The sequence below is a fragment of the Petromyzon marinus genome, chromosome 2 (genome assembly GCF_048934315.1).
Source record: "Petromyzon marinus isolate PM22_M1 ecotype Great Lakes invasive population chromosome 2, UKy_Petmar_22M1.pri1.0, whole genome shotgun sequence".
In the NCBI taxonomy this organism is placed as follows: domain Eukaryota; kingdom Metazoa; phylum Chordata; class Hyperoartia; order Petromyzontiformes; family Petromyzontidae; genus Petromyzon; species Petromyzon marinus.
Window position 1 is genome coordinate 14314868 of NC_133668.1, and position 17836 is coordinate 14332703.

General features: G+C 43.7%; 1 protein-coding gene across 2 annotated transcripts in view; it reads right to left on the reverse strand.

Annotated features, from left to right (window-relative positions):
• Positions 1-2863: 2863 nt before the first annotated feature.
• The window catches only part of LOC116946880 (beta-1,4 N-acetylgalactosaminyltransferase 1-like), a 37061-nt gene continuing 22088 nt past the window's right edge, over positions 2864-17836 (reverse strand). For both annotated transcript variants that reach the window (XM_032962118.2, XM_032962128.2), the window contains 10 exons: positions 17170-17454; positions 16324-16500; positions 14295-14401; positions 14085-14122; positions 12944-13124; positions 12737-12823; positions 6296-6483; positions 5577-5717; positions 4303-4540; positions 2864-3914 (listed from right to left, as the gene is read on the reverse strand). In XM_032962118.2, the coding sequence (XP_032818009.1) occupies positions 3700-3914; positions 4303-4540; positions 5577-5717; positions 6296-6483; positions 12737-12823; positions 12944-13124; positions 14085-14122; positions 14295-14401; positions 16324-16500; positions 17170-17454 (1657 nt within the window). In that variant the 3' untranslated portion in view covers positions 2864-3699. The remainder of the gene's footprint in view (positions 3915-4302; positions 4541-5576; positions 5718-6295; positions 6484-12736; positions 12824-12943; positions 13125-14084; positions 14123-14294; positions 14402-16323; positions 16501-17169; positions 17455-17836) is intronic.

Genomic DNA, 17836 nt, shown 5'->3' on the forward strand with positions numbered 1-17836 from the left:
GCTCACCACAACGTTGCCGTCCGGCACCACGAGGAGGTAGAGAAATAGTAACAGGCACGTGCTTATTGCCCGCGCTCCATCCAGTTTCTGAGGAGTTGCGCAATCAGAGGGGAGGCTGAGCTCGTTGGTGCCTCACCTCTCGTCTCTCCCTGTATTTGCAGTGGAGCTCCGCAAATTTGGCGATTTTGACTATAAAAATGATTGGAATCATACATCAGTGGAAAAATCTTAATGTTTTTGTTAGTAACAGCTATTTTCATTGGAGTATGACAGATAAGGCTCTGCCTCCTCTGCCTCCCCTGACCACACATGACTGGTGCTGGACTGTACTAAAGAGTCCTAATGAGGATGAACCCGGTCTTCAGTCGTGTCTTTGTTTCCCTGTTGCCTATTAGGGTGGTCACGTTTTCTCAGCTCGTTGAGTTGGTGGTGTGGATATGGCCTAAAGGTTTTGTGTGTTCGAATCTGTAAGTGACAATACAACCCATCTCAACCAAACAGTGCAGGGCGTAAAATAAAAAAAACACAGACGACTTACAGTGCACGTTTTGTGTGTTGTTAAATATAAAAATAGCCCCCAACCGCGTTTATTTCGCTGTCTTGCTCACGATGTAGCCTTTGAAGTTAATCTTGGAGTTGAGGGTCATTGGCGATCGGAGCCTGGTGCATGACGACTTATCTGGTGTGTGCATTACACGTGTGCTAGTTCCCCTGTACTACATCATGTCTTCCATTTCATATATTTTTTGAATACATCTCTTGTCTATAGTTTAGCTTTCTCTTCAGTACATCTCTCTAGTATCTATAAGTTGTCTGAATACATCTCTGCTATCTCTTTTGATCATATCTTGATCTCCTGCCTTTCATGAAAGGCATCTTCCGTGATATATTTTTTTCAAATCACAGCTGAGTGCATCTATCTCCCATCATCTCTCGCATACCTCCTATAAATACATGTCCTTTTATTTTTCTCAAAAAATCTCTATGGGACTTTTTGCCATGATCAAATTATGAAAAAATAAGAAGAGGCTTTACCTCCTAAGGCAACAACACAAGAGGTGTTATATATGTAGTGGCATAGCACTGGCTGCTGGAAAGAAAATGGATCTGCGGCATATGGCAGTCCTGACGTCTGCAGGACAGGATATACATGAGGGGGATCTAGGGGAAAGGTCACAGAAGGGGTCCACCAGGAACCCGCTAGTAGGTTCCAGAAAGGGGACTGGGCTGGGGGCAGAGCGAGGCCACGTTGAGAGTATAAGGGGGGGGGGGCTCTGTAGGGGACCTCGGGGCTGTTGTTGGAGTGGAATCCCCATCATGCTGCTGAAGTCCTTCGTTACCGTTCTTCTCGTTGTCTTCATTCTTCTCGTCGTTTTCACCATCCTTCTCGTCGTCATTAGGCAGCCTACCAACTGTCCTGGCTGAGTAGCGTCGCCGACAATAGACGGCCTAATTGATAAGAGTGTTAACCCCGATGGTGCTTGTTAATAAAGAAGTGCCTCCAAGTCTTATCGTCTCCGAGTTAGTCACTGATATTTGCATTGCCTTTGTACTTTTGGCATTTGCTGGTCTAACACTGGTGAGACAAGGCCATAAAGAAGGCTGTCTCTGGTGTCGGCCAATCAGTTTAAAAGACTGCGTATATTATCAAAGTATGTTTGTTTGCATGTTTTACCACAAGCATGTGCGGTTAATGCAGACTTGATGCCTTGAAGTAGGTGTCTACACTATTTGGTGTTTAAATATCTTAACACCTCCTGTGTTGTTGCCAGAAAGGGTAAAGCCTTTTTTTATCAAAAATCTCTCCCTCATCGTTTCTATCTTGAATGAATGCTTCTCTGTCATCTCTCCCATCCATATGATTGGATTGCTTTCCGTTATCTTAATAATTGTATAATATCAGGTGTAGCTTTGAAACCGATGTAGCTTAGCTGTAACTTTATATGTGCGTAAGGGTCGTGTTGGGACACGTTGGGTTGGGTGCGAACACGGAGACAAATTAATCAACATTAAATAAAGGCGGCAAGGAACGCAACTGGGAAGAAGGCAGGGGGAATGGCTGAGGACTACAGGAGAGGGATTTTTCATGAAAGAAGGCGCTAGAGGAACTTAATGGAAAAATCTGGGGGCAGAAGATATATAAGGGGTGTGTGACGTATGCCTGGGACTCCTGAGGAGTGCGTATGTTGTATAGTGTGAGGAATGAAGGCCTTACACAAAGTTCGCCACGTGTGGGCTCCCAGTTACTTGTACATATGTTGCTCTTTCAAATGTTGTGAGTAATATAAGAACGTTTGGAAGCTTCTAATCTGTGGCATATCGATCGAATGTGCAGGTGGTGCGATGGTACTGGGGCCTACATGACAGAGGGTCACGGGCACTGGGCTATGCAGTGAGGGAAACTCGGGCAGAGGACCCATGTGAACCACGTAAAGGTTTAATGGGAATTGTCCCTCTCGGCAGGTTGCCAGATGTCAATTAAAGCATTATTTAGAAATCCATTAACCAGGCACTGAGTTTTTACCATCTCCTTACCAATAGGTGGTGGGCTCCTGTGGGCTGTCAATTGCTTTCAAATATTTACAGTTAATTAATATATTTTCATGGTTAGATTGTGAGCAAGTTGACATTTACTTAAGTTCATAATCCTCTTTCGTTACAATTATAATGGCAGATCTATTAATGGAAAAGCTCATGGGAAATTGAGGGGTGAGATTCATGCTTATATATAGGACACTTGTGACAAAGCAGACTGATTACAGTAATATAGGCCTGAACTCTAAAATGGCTCCAAGATTTATATTTTGATTGGAGAGCCACCCACCATCTTAAATCACACATATGTACTGTGGGGATATACAACTTTTTAAAAGCACTTGACATTTTTTATTGAATTCTATTGGCATAAAAAATCATATTGACATACCACTTCATAAACAAAAAACAATGCAGTGTTTTGTCTTTCATTTAGTTTAAAATGTCATCTCAAGCAGCAAATCAATCATTTTAATGAATCATAAATTATATTCCCATATAGAAAGTTAATTCATACTATAATTGCTCGTAAGTATATGCACATTTCAGATTTTTTTAGCTGTTTTGAAAAAATATTCACCATGCTTTACAAAACAGTAGTGGTTTTATTTATGTGCTATGAACTTGTTCATTATAAAAAAGAGTCCTCAACATAAACAGTGAAAATTCCATCATAAGCAGCAAGGCAAAGTTGCCCCTCACACACGCCACACTAAAAGTGTTTTTTCACATGCACACTTCAGACAAAGAGATTTAAACACATCATTAACATTCACATTTTTTTATCCGAAATTGTTATTTTAATCAAAATCATCCAATATATTGTCCCCATTGCCCAGTAAACTAGGTGGTTGTATGGCGATTCTTTCCACTAAGTATCTTTACCTCAAAAAAACCTCAACAAAGTCCTCATTGTGCTTAGCACACATCTGTTTCGTGGACAAAAAATAATCCTCTAATTCCATTGGAGTGTGTAGTTATGACTGCTGAGTGTATATAAGAGCAACGATTTCAGTTTTTTATAGGCAGACAGCTTACGTGTAAAAAACATGCCCAAAACTTGTTGTTCAGTGGGTTTAGGGACAAATTGGCAACATTTTAATCTCATTGCTGCATCCGTCCAGGCTCCTCCAGGTTCCTGGAGGGATGCCTTAATAATAGACATTAATCCTTGCTGTAGCACTTCAGGCGGTTCTTGAAGTAAAGGGAGCGGAGCATTCGCTTGAGGACTCCGTCTGCGTCGCTAGCATAGCGGAACTCGTTGTACTTGCGGTCGCTGTCCCCCCGAGTCCAAGGCAACTTGATTTTGGAAGCGTGATTCACCGAAATGTCGCTGCATGAGCCCACGCGAAGCTCACCCAGCCCGTCGATGAAAAACTCTAGGGTTCCGCACATGCAGAGAAACAAAGAGGAACATAATTGCGTGCGCATTTATAGCTTTCAACAGATTTCTTTTTTTTATTTAACCATATAGCAAAAAATTGATTGTTATTAAAAATAACCAAAATAAATAATGGCATTTTCCACACAAATGGTAAATTTGATGTTCATGAAATCCTAATTTTAGCTCCATCAGAAACATTATATTACCTTACAAAAACAAACATTACCTTTAATAAGCCCATAATTATTTGTGGGAAAATGTTACTTTAAATATAACTGTACATGTATACATGTGCGTATACTTGACGCAAAATTAACGGACAATTTCCGGATCATGGGGCATTGATTTCATCGTGTTTATGCAGCGTGCTTGAGGGTCCGTGCCTGTGTGAGCCACGCGGTTGAGTTGAGGGTCGAATCCAACCCGGCGCACGTTTCTCGTGTGCGCCATGAAGAAGTTCACCACTCCGTCCGTGAGCACGCAGTTGGGTAAGCCGGCCAGCGGGTGGTAGTAACCACGGTGCTGGTGCAGACAGTACCCATCGGGTCCTCCTGCTTGCACCTCCAGCTTGTGCTGGAACGTGGTCTGGAAGCCGGTCACCTCCCGCACTGCTCCTCCAACCTGCAAGCAGAATGGTTTGTGCATGAAACAGCACCGCAACAAATCTCATGGAACTAGCGCAAACCACGGCATACCATCACAATTGTTGACTTAAATTTTGATTTAAAGCTTTCGTGACTGCAGTAATTCATATTCTTAGTTTTTTCGGTAAAGTCACGTTGAAGGGAAACAACAAAATAATAAAATATATATATAACAATATATATTTTATTATTACCGAAAAAACTAAGAATATAATTGTTGACTTGTGAAGAAACTGTGCAAACAAATGCAAGGGCATATAACAGCAACCACCAAGTCCACTCAGCTCCACATCCTATTGTACCATATCACTTCATCTCTTCTCCAGCCGGTGCCGCACCCATTTAGCCCCCTCTATCCGGCCGAACAAAAGCTGAGCTGTTTTCCAGGAAAGTTATTTTGAAAATGTTCGGCTAAACATTTTCAAAAGAAGGCAACATAGAACGCTAAAACTTAACACAGATAGGTGACCACCCTACTTACTGTACTGCTTCCTATAGATATTTAATTGGCCTGCAGTTGGATTTTTAAAACAAAGGGATTGCAATACAATTTGTGTTAAGCATCTAACTTTCATCACAACTTGACACAGCAAATACGGGAGCAGGGAGCTGGGCATGCATGAGTGGGCTTGGAAGGAGGACTTTTATTGTATGACACACTGGCTCATTATGTGATCCACTAGCGCCACCTCCAGGTGACGTTCTTGCTGGTGCAGTCTATGTCACCACATCGAGCAGGTAGTTATCGGACTGATGGGAAATAATACTTATTTAAAAAATCAACGTAGTCCACATGGGTCAAAGGCGCATTTCACAGTGCTCATCTTGATTGAAAGTTCTGAGCCTGTACTATTGTGCAGGTTGTCACGATTATGCTATATATTTCCTGAATGAGCTCCCAGCACATAGAGTGAAACATTGGACATCATGCCAAAGAACATGCAGTACAACCCAAACACACACACATCAGAGAGCTTGAGCAGAAACAAAGAGGCAAGTCTGGGCAGACGCACCACGTCCAGGGAAGTCTTCTCCAGCACCTCCACCATGCGCTCCAGCTTCGTGTTCTCCGAGAAGAGGAAGTCATCATCCACCCACAGCAGGTACTTGGTGCTCACCTGGGAAATGGCAAGGTTCCTGCCAGCAAACCAACCCTGTGTGGGCAAGAGGGAGAAATGTCAGACTTTTCTGGTGACTTGCTAATTCTACTTCGCATTTTGCCATCACGAAACGTCAAACAAATTAAAGTCAATGTAAAAACAAAAATCGCATTACATTAAAGTGAATTGATGCTCCAATGAGCATAGGCTAGTGATTTTATGCTCGTGGCTCTGAGCGACTAACAGACTTGTCGGCCTGGTAAAATCATATTGAAGGGGCCAGGCTGTCCAAAGAAAGGCTCCTGTTGAATTGAAACTGGTCACCATTCTCGTGAGCACTTAAGAGTCAAAAACGTTGTCACAGCATTGCCTGGTAAAATGTCAGGCGTGGTGAAGTCCAAATGAAAAAAACAATCAGGCTCTAACAATCCACCCGCCTTGTAAGAACTGTAAATAATTTCATTTAAGAATTGATTCTGTTTTTAGCATTGTGGTGTCGCTCGTGACTGGAGTCATCACATGAATCCATTACATAAAATTGCATTTTTAGATACATCTATTTTTACACGTGTGATTTAATGCATCTATCACGTGCTTGAGAATTGTTACAACCCTAATAATATGGTGCCGACCTTCCCATAAGGCATGATGTACTGCTCCACACCCGGTTCGCGGAGCATCTCGATGTGCTCAGAGTCATCCGCCACGATGATGGTGATGTCCGGGTAGAATCTCCTGATGCTGGCAATGAGCCCCTTCAGCTTGTCGTAGCGCAAGAACGTCTTGGTTACCACCGTCACGAGGTTGCTGATATTTCCATCTGTTTTAGAAGAGTCGCAAAATTAGCCCCTCATTGTCTTTATCTAATCTGATATTTTTTAAACAAATCTTGTGATTAACTTCATATCTCGTGTTCGTGCAAATTGCATCTCATAATCGCTGTGGATGCACAGACAAGCTGGAGGGCCGCCAAGTGGTGAGTTAGTGCCAACAATTGCTCTGCAGTTCTCTATATGTTTAGATTATTTCAGTTAATAAGACAGTATTTATAAACTAGGGGTTGTTCGGGGACACCTGCGGTGCCCCTCACGACCATTTACGTCCTTCGGCCGGGAAAGCCACGAAAAAAATTGCACACGAAAGCCGCATTCACGCAAGCACCCAAAGCTCCGTTTTTAAGTTTTAAAATGAAACAGTCTTTGAATTGTATTATGTTTTTAATTAGATAATTTTATTTCTTCATTAAAGCTTATATCATTTTACATCTGGAAGACTTCATTGAAAACGACATTTCATGTGGATTTTCTCTTGTCGTTAAGTAGATGGCCTTGCTGGGAGTTCGGTTCAATGCGGACTTTCACCTGTTTGGGATTGCGGGATCGAGATAAGGCGACACGGGGCTGCTGGCCGTGCGAGAAGACCGCCGTCTGCAGATCGACTCCAACGTGATCGAACGTCTGTCCCTGTGCCTCCGTCGTTAATGCAGGGGGCGCGTTTAGGTTTGCAGCGCCCCCTGCATGAAAACGACGTGAAGTGCAGCGTTCATCACAGATAGATAAAGTTGTGCGCTTATATAAGAGTATCTTATTTATAAATGTAATTTTTTTGTCTGTCTGTATGTCCGTCTGTCTGTGTGTGTTCACGCGCTTGCTAGGGATTTGGCTCTGAAACGGTGGGGTTTACGTTTAAAAAAAATGTGCCAAGTACCACGCCGTAAGCCCCGCGGCTGGCAAGCGCTATTCCTTTTTCACGTCCGTCACCTTTAAATTAGTTTATTTAGCGATTTTGTGCGATTTTTCATTATTTATATAGCTTTTCTGCCCGGCGCGGGATAAAGCACGCAATTGCACATGCGCGAAACGCTGACAGGAGTTGCCCCTAGCAACACACACACACGATCGCTAAAAAATGTCATTCGCGTTAACAATGCCTAAAATATATATACACAACGCTGAGGTTCATTCTTCACAGTCTTATGTCCTCTTCTCCCCCCCCACCCCAATGCGTGCAGTTACTGATATGGAGTCCGTAGATATTAATATTATAGCACTTACATAGCATTATTGTAGCGCGGGTGGGGAGAGCGGCCCAGCACCCAGCCTGGCAATGTGTCACCTCATCTGGCTGGGCAATCTAGACAAGGCTGCGGCCTCTGCACGGGACTAGGCCTCACCACAGTAATGTAATGTACACTTTAATTGAATCTTTCGCTAAGAACTCAGGTTCATTGTTTACTATTATGAAACTTATAAGTTGGCAAATATTACAATAATAATGGTTGTGTGCAGAAAACTATTATTTCATTATTAGGTTGCTAAATATTTAATTTTGTAGGTGTGTTTTTATGACGCTGCGATGGTGTACTGCCAGTCTGTGCTGTGGCCTGCTGTCTGCTGATTAATTAGCGTCAGTGCACTGCCACTCTATTATCTACGCTGCTAATTTTGCTTTTGCCCATTATGAGTGTATGCCAGTCTATAATCTGTTGCCTGCTTATTTACCTCACTCAGTGCACTGCCAGCCTTTCATGTCGACTGTATCCTGCTTTTTCAGCTGCTGCCCGTATTGCCAGCGTTTTATGTGGACTGTAGCAATGCTTATGTCATTGAATCAGCATTCTGGCAGTCTATAATCTAGACTGTAGCCTACTTCTCAACTTACCTGTGCATACTGCTGCTCTTTAATGTACACTTATTTCAGCTTATTTCTTCAATACATCTATATTGTTTCCATTGTTCACATCAGCTATTTGCTGATACGTAGTACTGCAATGCTGATTAATATGTTATACTGCTAAATACGTTGGACTTTCTTAGCTACAGCCCATTGCATTTCGTCTATCGTTTTGTTACATTCGTGGGAACATCACCCATTTAAATCTTGCCATACCGCACCTTTACTTTCCACCAAAGCGGGGAGCATGCAGGGAGGTTCAATGCCCCAAATACTATTGACCTTGCTTTCTTACGGTGGATGAGGAACATTGTGAGAGAGACATTGTGCTTCTATACCAAGAAAACGCCATTGCACATTTTCCTGTCGCAAGGCCAAGATGGGGTACCACGTCAACATTCCTCCAATTACAAAGCTGCAGGACAAAGACATCCTCACAAAACTGTCTCCTCTAAAACAACTTATATTCCTTCGTAATGACGGACAGAGGAGAAAACCACATATTATGGTGTGTCAACCTCTTTCACCAGTATCTTGTCGATGAGTATGCCAACAGTGAGAGTGAGCGCCTTCTTTACATTCAACTGAATCAAAACCGCCTGCGTGTGAACAGTATGCTCATATCTGGGACGCCATCAATGCCGAAGGAGATGCAAATGCTCACAATGTGGGCAGATTAGTTATTTTGCCTTCATCCTTCACAGCTCCACCAAGATACATGCATGAGAAGACTCAGGATGCCATGACGTATATGGCACGCCCCATCTCTTCATCACTTGCAATCCCAAATGAAAGGAGATCCAGGTTTACCTTTATCCAAACCAAAAGCCACCAGACAGACATGACATCTTAGCGAGGCTCTTAAAACTCAAATTTTATGACCTCATGATGCTTATTACGACCAACGAAGGCGGCGTCTTTGGATAGACAAGGAGTAACTTGCACACCATTGTGTGCCAAAAACGTCGTCTTCCTCATGCTCACATTGCACTATGCATGAGGGAAACAATTCATGCAAGTCACATTGACACATTTATCAGTGCTCACCCTCATCAAGACCCTGCTCTTTTTCTATGTGGTCTGCAACCAAATGGCCCATGGCCCATGTGGCCAGTTCTATCCAAATCCGCCATGTATGCAAGACCACATGTGTACCAAGAGGTATCCACCAAACTACTTGAAAGACACTCAGTCGGCCCATGATGGCTATCCTCTATATCGTCACAGAAATACTGAGCATGGTGGATTTCAAACAACGCTCAGACCTGCCACTAACGCGGAAATTAAGGTTGACAACCGGTGGATCGTTCCCTACTGCCCTCTTCTGTGCAAGATCTTCCAGGCCCACTTGAATGTGAAATTCTGCTATTCTTAAAAAAAGCCATCAACTATGTTTGCCAATACATCAACAAAGGCTCTGACATGGCTGTCTTTGCAAAAACAAAACAGAGGGGCAAAGTGTGCATGAGCTCAAACTTTTTTTCCAAAGAACATACATCAGCAACAATGAGGCCATTTGCTGAATTCTTGGCTTCCCCATCCATGACCGTTCCCCCACAGTCGTCCATTTGGCACGTCACCTCCAAAATAGTCAACGCATCTACGTCACCAAAGGAAATGCCCAACAGCAGGCCCTGGCTCCACAAGATGGCGTTTGTTTTTTGGTGCCCAAGTGATCCATTTGCTGCCAACCTGCTCTATCATTAAGTTCCCTCCGACGATACATGGACTGCTAAAAAAATGTAAGCGACGTGCTGCTGACAGCGAATCTGATGCCTTAGGACGGAGTCTACACAGTTTATCCCAACAATCTGCAGTGCTACTTTCTCCCAATGCTTCTCCATGTTGCCAAAGGGCACAAATCTTTCCAAGACCTCTAAACAGTGGGAGGAGTTGTCTGTCAAACATACAGGGAAGCTTACTATCTTCGTGCAATTATTGTGCATGATCACCATCTTCATAAAGCTATGACAAAAGCTTATGTCGGTCAGTCCCCTTTCCAACTGACATTGCTCTTCTGCATAAATCTTCAAATTTGCAGCCCATCTAACCCCATGGGACTCTGGCAAAAATATAAAGAGGGCATTAGTGAGGACATCCTCCACGGAGCTCAATGAGAAAATACAAACCTCGATGTCAACTTTTCTGATGTATCTTCAAACAGGCCCTCATCCTCCTTCAGGACAAACTGCACGCCATTGGTGGAAAAGACCTCACGTCTATGGGACTACCAACACCCTACAGGGACAACCTGCATGCCCTTGCTCAAGAGATCCTACGTGAAATATGCTATAATGCTTTAGAGCTTCTTACATTTATTAGGAAAATTTACCAAAACTGATTGATGCACAAATAGAAGCCGACACGAAAATATTGGAAGACATTGACACTACAAATCTAGTCATTTTTTTTTCCTTTATGCACCTGCCAGTACTGGGAAGACCTTTGCTTTCAAACTGCTCCTCGCTAAGGCTCGCCAGAGAGAGAAAATTGCTCTAGCTGTGGCATCATCGGGGATTGCTGTGTAAGTCGATGTATGTATGTGAGTCAATGTGTGTGTTTGAGTCCATATGTGTGTGCGTTTAGGTTCATGTGTGTGTGTAAATCGATGTGTGTCTGTGTCTTTTTTGCCCGGGCAACGCCAGATGTGTGTGTGTGTATGTCGATGTGTGTGTGTGTGTGTAATTCCAAGTGTACGTGTCAGTCCATGTGTGTGTATCAGTCCCTGTGGGTGTGTTAGTCAATGTGTGTGTTAGTCGATGTGTGTGCATGGCTCCATGTGAGTGTGTAAGTCACTGTGTGTGTCGATGTGTATCAGTCCATGTGTGTGTGTCAGTCGCTGTGTGTGTGTTAGTCGATGTGTGTGTTAGTCGATGTGTGTGTAACTCCATGTGTGTGTATCTAAAGTCCATGTCTGTGTGTGTGAATCCATATGTGTATGTGTGTGTAGGCCAATGTGTGTGTGAGTATATGTATGTGTGTGTGTGAGTCGATGTGTGTGTGTAAGTCCATGTGTGTGCGTGGCTCCATGTGTGTGTGTAAGTCTGTGTGTGTGTGTTAGTCGATATGTGTGTGTGTAAGTGCATATGTGTGCTTAGATCGATGTGTGTGTGAGAATCTACGTATGTGTGTGTGAGTCGCTGTATGTGTGTACGTCGATTTGTGTAACTCCATGTGTGTGTATCTAAAGTGGATGTCTGTGTGTGTGAGTCCATATGTGCGTGTGTAAGTCGATGTGTTTGTGTGTGTGGATAGATGTCTGTGTGTGTGTGTCTAAGTCGATGTGTGTGTCTTTTTCACCCGAGCAACGCCAGGTACTTCCCGCTAGTAATTTCTAAATGTCGGAGGAAAGTGAAGTACCTGGAGTAAACTCACACATGCGAGGGGGCGACACAATCCCAAGCAGGACAGATGATATGTCCACACTCTGCTGTACTGCATTTTGCTGGCACCTCGAAGACCACGAAAAGGGTCGTTTCGCAACGTTTGTCATATTTTGCGGCGATACACCAACCCTCGCCTCCACATTGAGTAAGTGTAAAGTATGTTTTATTTGTTATAGAGTGATTTTAGTCTATAGTACATTTTAATTGTGATATAATTATGCTATTGAGTGTATAATAGAGTGTAATTATTATAGTTTTCTGTAATCTATCGTGCATTATAAATGCAATCGTGATGTTATGTTGTGTATAGTACATGTTGAATGTTATACTGTACTATGATGTTAGTAAGTAGGTGCACAGTGGTTTTTCTTATGCGCCAGGGCTCTAGAATCTTCTGGAGAAGAATATCTACCGTTAAGAATGGTAACGTCATAAATTCCATAAAATAGTCATATGATACCAATTCTGATGTAATTTCTGATGTAATGACAAAGCATAACGCATGGGGGCCCGTAACTCAGCATTTCCAAACTTTAAATTCTACATATCAGACCCATAACATTCTACACATAGTTTTTGTAAATTATTTCCTTTATTTTTTTACTCCTTCAACATATGCTAGGCAGGCTGATAAATTATACTTAAGTGGTTTTCTAAATAATATAAAAGCATGATTGCTCTCCGATGTGTTTTCAGGTTTTACCACACGTTGTTCAACGTGACGGTTAACACTTCGCTCCATGTGCTAGGAGCTCGGTTAGAAATTTAGTTCATTTCTCAAGCTCACTTATCTTTCTTAACAAGCAATATGATGTCTCACTTGCACGTGTTCTCTAATCCTTGTGTTTCTCCTCATATCTCAATATAAGTCCAAGCACATGCCTCTTCATGATTCTTTACACATTCCTTGCACACAAACTCGACTAAGATGGATTAATTATTTAGCAAAATATGTCCATTGACAAATATGAGAAACAGAATTGAGAAAATGTTAAGCTCACAGTTGTCACTCACCAGGACCAGGGTCGTAGAGCCAGGGCAAGCTCTGGTGCGCTACAACGATCGGTATCTCAGCTCTGTGTTTCCCGCTCTCCATCTGCACTGTAGACAGAGAGAGCGGAAAGGAGAGCAGCGATCCAGTCAGCGGAGCGCGCCGGCACATGCGGTCCACGGTCCCGTGGTTGGACATTCACGCAGAGCGTGTGTCGCTTCTCGCCGTACCCATCTCGGAGGTGCCCGGCTGGTACACCGTGTTGGTGTACGTGACTGTGCGCAGCTGCAGGTTGAGGTTCTCCAGGTGGGAGCTGCTCAGGGAGAGGCGTGACTCGCCCAGCCCTTCTGCCATCACCTCTCCCACCTCCGCCACTGTGTCCAGCACCCCCAGCTTCGCGGACAGCGTCACCTAGTGGGGGGGGGAAGGACAGGAGCCGATCAATGCACAAGGGTGACAAAAAATCTGCAATAATCTATTTTCTGACAATTTACCTCGGGAATAACATGCAGTTCTACTCGTGTGCTCACAAGTAGCACTGCAACTCTTTAATGCATCACAATGGAATTTATGTTTTGAAAAACGTACAGGAACATTAAATGATTTTGGCACAGTAATAGGTTTTACCCTTTCAACTGGCACAAAAACTGACACCTTTATTCAAGGCATCATGTTTGCAATAACCACAACACAAGCAGTCAAAATGCAAACAAAAGAGACAACTCTGATAATAATATGCACTGTCCTTGAATTTGATTGGTCCACACCCGAGACAGCTTTTCTTAGAGCCTAGTCTCCACTGGTGTTCGACCAGATGACGCCAAAAGGCGTACAACTCAAAAACAGCGCACTATCAGAGTATTGAGGGCTCGGGGTGAGCATTTACATTATGAGACCTCCTTTGCCAGTAACAAGATATAGTAATAGGTTTTACCCTTTTAACTAGCACAAAACTGACACCTTTATTCAAGGCATCATGTTGTTACTGGCAAAGGAGGTCTCATAATGTAAATGCTCACCCCGAGCCCTCAATACTCTGATAGTACGCTGTTTTTGAGTTGTACGCCTTTTGGCGTCATCTGGTCGAACACCAGTGGAGACTAGGCTCTAAGAAAAGCTGTCTCGGGTGTGGATCAATCAAATTCAAGAACAGTGCATATTATTATCAGAGTTGTCTCTTTTGTTTGCATTTTGACTGCTTGTGTTGTGGTTATTGCAAACATGATGCCTTGAATAAAGGTGTCAGTTTTTGTGCCAGTTAAAAGGGTAAAACCTATTACTATATCTTGTTACTGGCAAAGGAGGTTTCATAATGATTTTGGCACCTTTAGCCAGATTTTTCTGCTGACATCATGCACGAGTAACACCAACCTTTTTCATTTCTTTGTCACCATTATGTAGTCCTAATCCTGAAAAAGAGAGATTTATTTCACGTTAATTTTTTTCTTTCTGACAGATAATATTTTATACAAATGTAAAAAAAATATACATATGTCTATGGATTTCACCTTCATTCACATGTGTGTGCTGCTCAGATATTTGGGATAGACAGAGAACCCTGGGGTCCTCCGTGCCTCTCACCCGGTATGAGGATAGTCTGCAGTGGCGGCACCTGCAGCCCCTGGGTCGGGTAGGAAAGTGGCGAGTTGGGCTCTGCCACCAGCACCTTCTTCACGGGGAGTGCGTGCCTGTGGGGCAAATACACAAGAAAGGAGGCTCAGTGACACGCCGACACCAGCAGCAGCAGTCCACCAAGGCAGATTAGATTTGACAGCCACCTGCAAGGAATATATGTTGATGTCAAAACAAAAATACCAATAAGACTTAGTCCAACAGAGACTGAATCCAGATGTACCAACTTTGGTGAGGCACTGCCTTACCAACACTTGCTTCACCTGGAATGGTACATTCTACAAACAAAATGAGGGAACTCCCAATGGGTTCTCCCTTATCGCCAATTCATGAATAAATTTGAGACAGATGCCATCCAGACATTCCTTATGGTAGAGATACGTAGATGACACATTTGTCATCTGGCCACATGGCCCACCAGCACTGAACAAATTTCTCAACCACATCAATTCCATACACCCATCTATCAAATTCACCATGGAAGTGGAAAATGATGGCAAGCTACCATTCCTGGATGTTTTCATCAAGAAGAGACCTGATGGCTCGTTGGGACACTGTCTACAGGAAGGCCACCCATATGGATACCTATCTAAAGCCTGCCTCCCACCACCATCCAGCCTAGAAGAATTCCCTCATCAAAACACTACACTATAGGGCCCGTTGTATCTCCGACCAGCACCACCGAGCCAGTGATCTGGAGCACGTACACCAAGCCCTCAGGATGAATGGATATTCTGACTGTACAATCCGCAAAGCTGTCTCCCCAGCCATGGGGAGACAACCATCTGAGGATCCAATAAAAACCATCACTTTGCCATACATAAAAGGGGTTACCAAAAAGATCTCCAAAATCTTAAACAAACACAAGATCCAGGTTAGTACTCTTTGGTTCTTTCAGTATGTTGTGAGAGATTAGCATGATGTTAATGTGAGAAGTTATCATGTAACTGTAATATAGGAGAGTGGCCTCCTCGACGAGGACACGGAAGTGGCTATGTTAATGTGAGAGATTAGCATGTTAATGTGAAATCGAAGAGTGGTGCAATCCAAAGCGGCATCCTAGACGAGGGCACGGAAGTGGCTATGTTAATGTGAGAGATTAGCATGTTAATGTAAAATCGAAGAGTGGTGCAAGCCAAAGGCATGAGAGCAACCCAAAGGGTGCAATCCAAAGGGCATGTGAGTATGAGAGTGCAATCCAAAGGACATGTGAGCATGAGAGTACAATCCAAAGGCATGAGAGTGCAATGCAAAGGACGTGTGAGCATGAGAGATCTAAGAGAGAGGCATAGAGAGACACACACACACAGAGAATCAGAAATAACAGCTGACATAGGCAAGTAGGATGGAAACATCACAGTCATTTAAGACTTTACCTGGTTAATAACGTCCTTCCAATGATTGCTCAGTTTGTACCCATCCTCTCGGTTGAAGTTGTGTCTGCGTTTATAAATCTGGATGGCTTCATGAACAAATCTCTGAAGGTAGCCGGTAGGTTTGCATAGTACCTCCGTCTTGGAAAAATCTATTTCGTGTGAGCCCACAGCGTTAAAACAATGATCAGCAACGGCAGAGGTATTGGTCCTACCGTGCTTCAGATCTGCCTTGTGTTCACGAACGTGGTCCAAGACATGTCGTTTCGTTTCCCCAATGTAACTGCTGCCGCAACCACAACTCAATTTGTAGACACCAGGGTGTTGCATGTCAGGAATCACATCCTTTACATATGGGATAAAATAATGGATTTTGTGTACTGTGTTGAGCAGCCAAATACTCTAAATGTGGAAGGAAAAACTGGAGGACCGGGAGAATAATACACGTGACTACGGCGAGAACACACAAACTCCAAATATACAGGCGTCAGGGTTAGAATCAAATCCACGACGTCCTGTATACCAGGCGAGATGGTTAACATTTTGTCACTGCGGCACCCCCGTGACATCTAAAACTAGTGCGGAGCCTTGGCGACGGAGCACACCTGAGCATGAAGGTCAAGTACTCCCGCTGCCGGCGCCGGCTTGTGTCCTTCAACAGTGGCACCTCGAACGCCGCCTCCAGCTGCTGGACCTGCTTGTGGGGCAGGAGGCGGTCGAGACCCGGCACGGGCAGCAGCGGTGCGGAGCTCTCGCATGTGCACGTGTTGCTGGGCAGTAACCTGCGGGGAGCGGCACGGGAGCCGTACACGGCCAGTAACACGCAACAACCGCACGAGTCAAGTAAATTGTATTTTTGCTTACACGCGTGGCGCCTTTCTGGTACAGATCTTGCCCCCTCAAAAGTGCCATCGCCACATTAATATCCATAAACATAAACAATTAAAATTAGATACAATAATAAAACAACATATATACCATCCATAGTTGTTTAAAATGTAAAAAAGCCAGTTGTGGATGTGAGTTAGTTGTACATTGACCAGAGCCGGAGAATCACACACACCTATGTTCAAATTGTACTTGTGGGCGGTCTGACAAATGCAAAGAATACTTTTTTTAAATGTACGTTTAAGATATTTTTTTCATCATTTAATTTATATATTTGATACATATTTTTGTAAAGTTCATGATTTCTCATGGATTTTTATCAAATTTTATACACTCTACCTTAATAACAAGTGTTAGACGGATATTGCTTAGGATGTCTGGTAAATAGCATTAATTAAAAAAAAAACCTACTTGCTGCACCAAATCCTGTAAGACATCAAATTATTTTGTCGAAAGTCGGTAACTTCCCTTATTTACCAAATGCATGCTGCATCAGTCAGCACTTTAAAGCATAATGCATGGTCAGAAGGGCATAGGGACATCAGAAACACGTGTGCACTCACGTCAGCATTTCCGACTTTATCCGGTAGGGAATGTGCAGCTCAGTCAGTTGAGGCAGGACAGCCGCGATGCTAGACATGTGGGCGCTGTTGCTCGTCACGTCGTGTTCGCTCGCCAAGCCCACGTCTACGGGCCGTCCGAGCTGCCTGCGGCTGCCCCACAGCGTGTGCAGGTTCGGACTGAAGTAGAGCAGCAGCCCGGCCAGCGTGGCCGTGAAGAGCACGCGCCGAGACAGGCGCATCTTACGCACAAGTGATAAGTTCCACAAGCTCCCACAGGACCACCGGCTGTGGGCAAATGTTTGTGGGGAGAAGCAGAATGCGATGAGATGCAGCGTTACTGCTCATGGTCCGTTTTAGCATTATGCAGTTGCACAATACCCAAGATACAAAGGAAAAAAAGCTTACGGCTGGGGCCTTCATCCTACATTTCTAGCAATTGCTCCCACGTCCTTTAAGAGTACATTATTGCGCATTCACCATCAGACTTATTTACGAAGTCTCTCGGTGCTCAAACAAGTGTTGGAAAGGCTGATGTCCCATAAGCAGCCCAAAGTGGCATTCGTTTTTCAACTCCTGAAGTAGGACATTCCAAGTCAACCCCCTTAACAGTGGTTTGAACTCGTGACCTTTCTACTGTGAGTTCAGCAACTCGCTATAGTGCAACCCA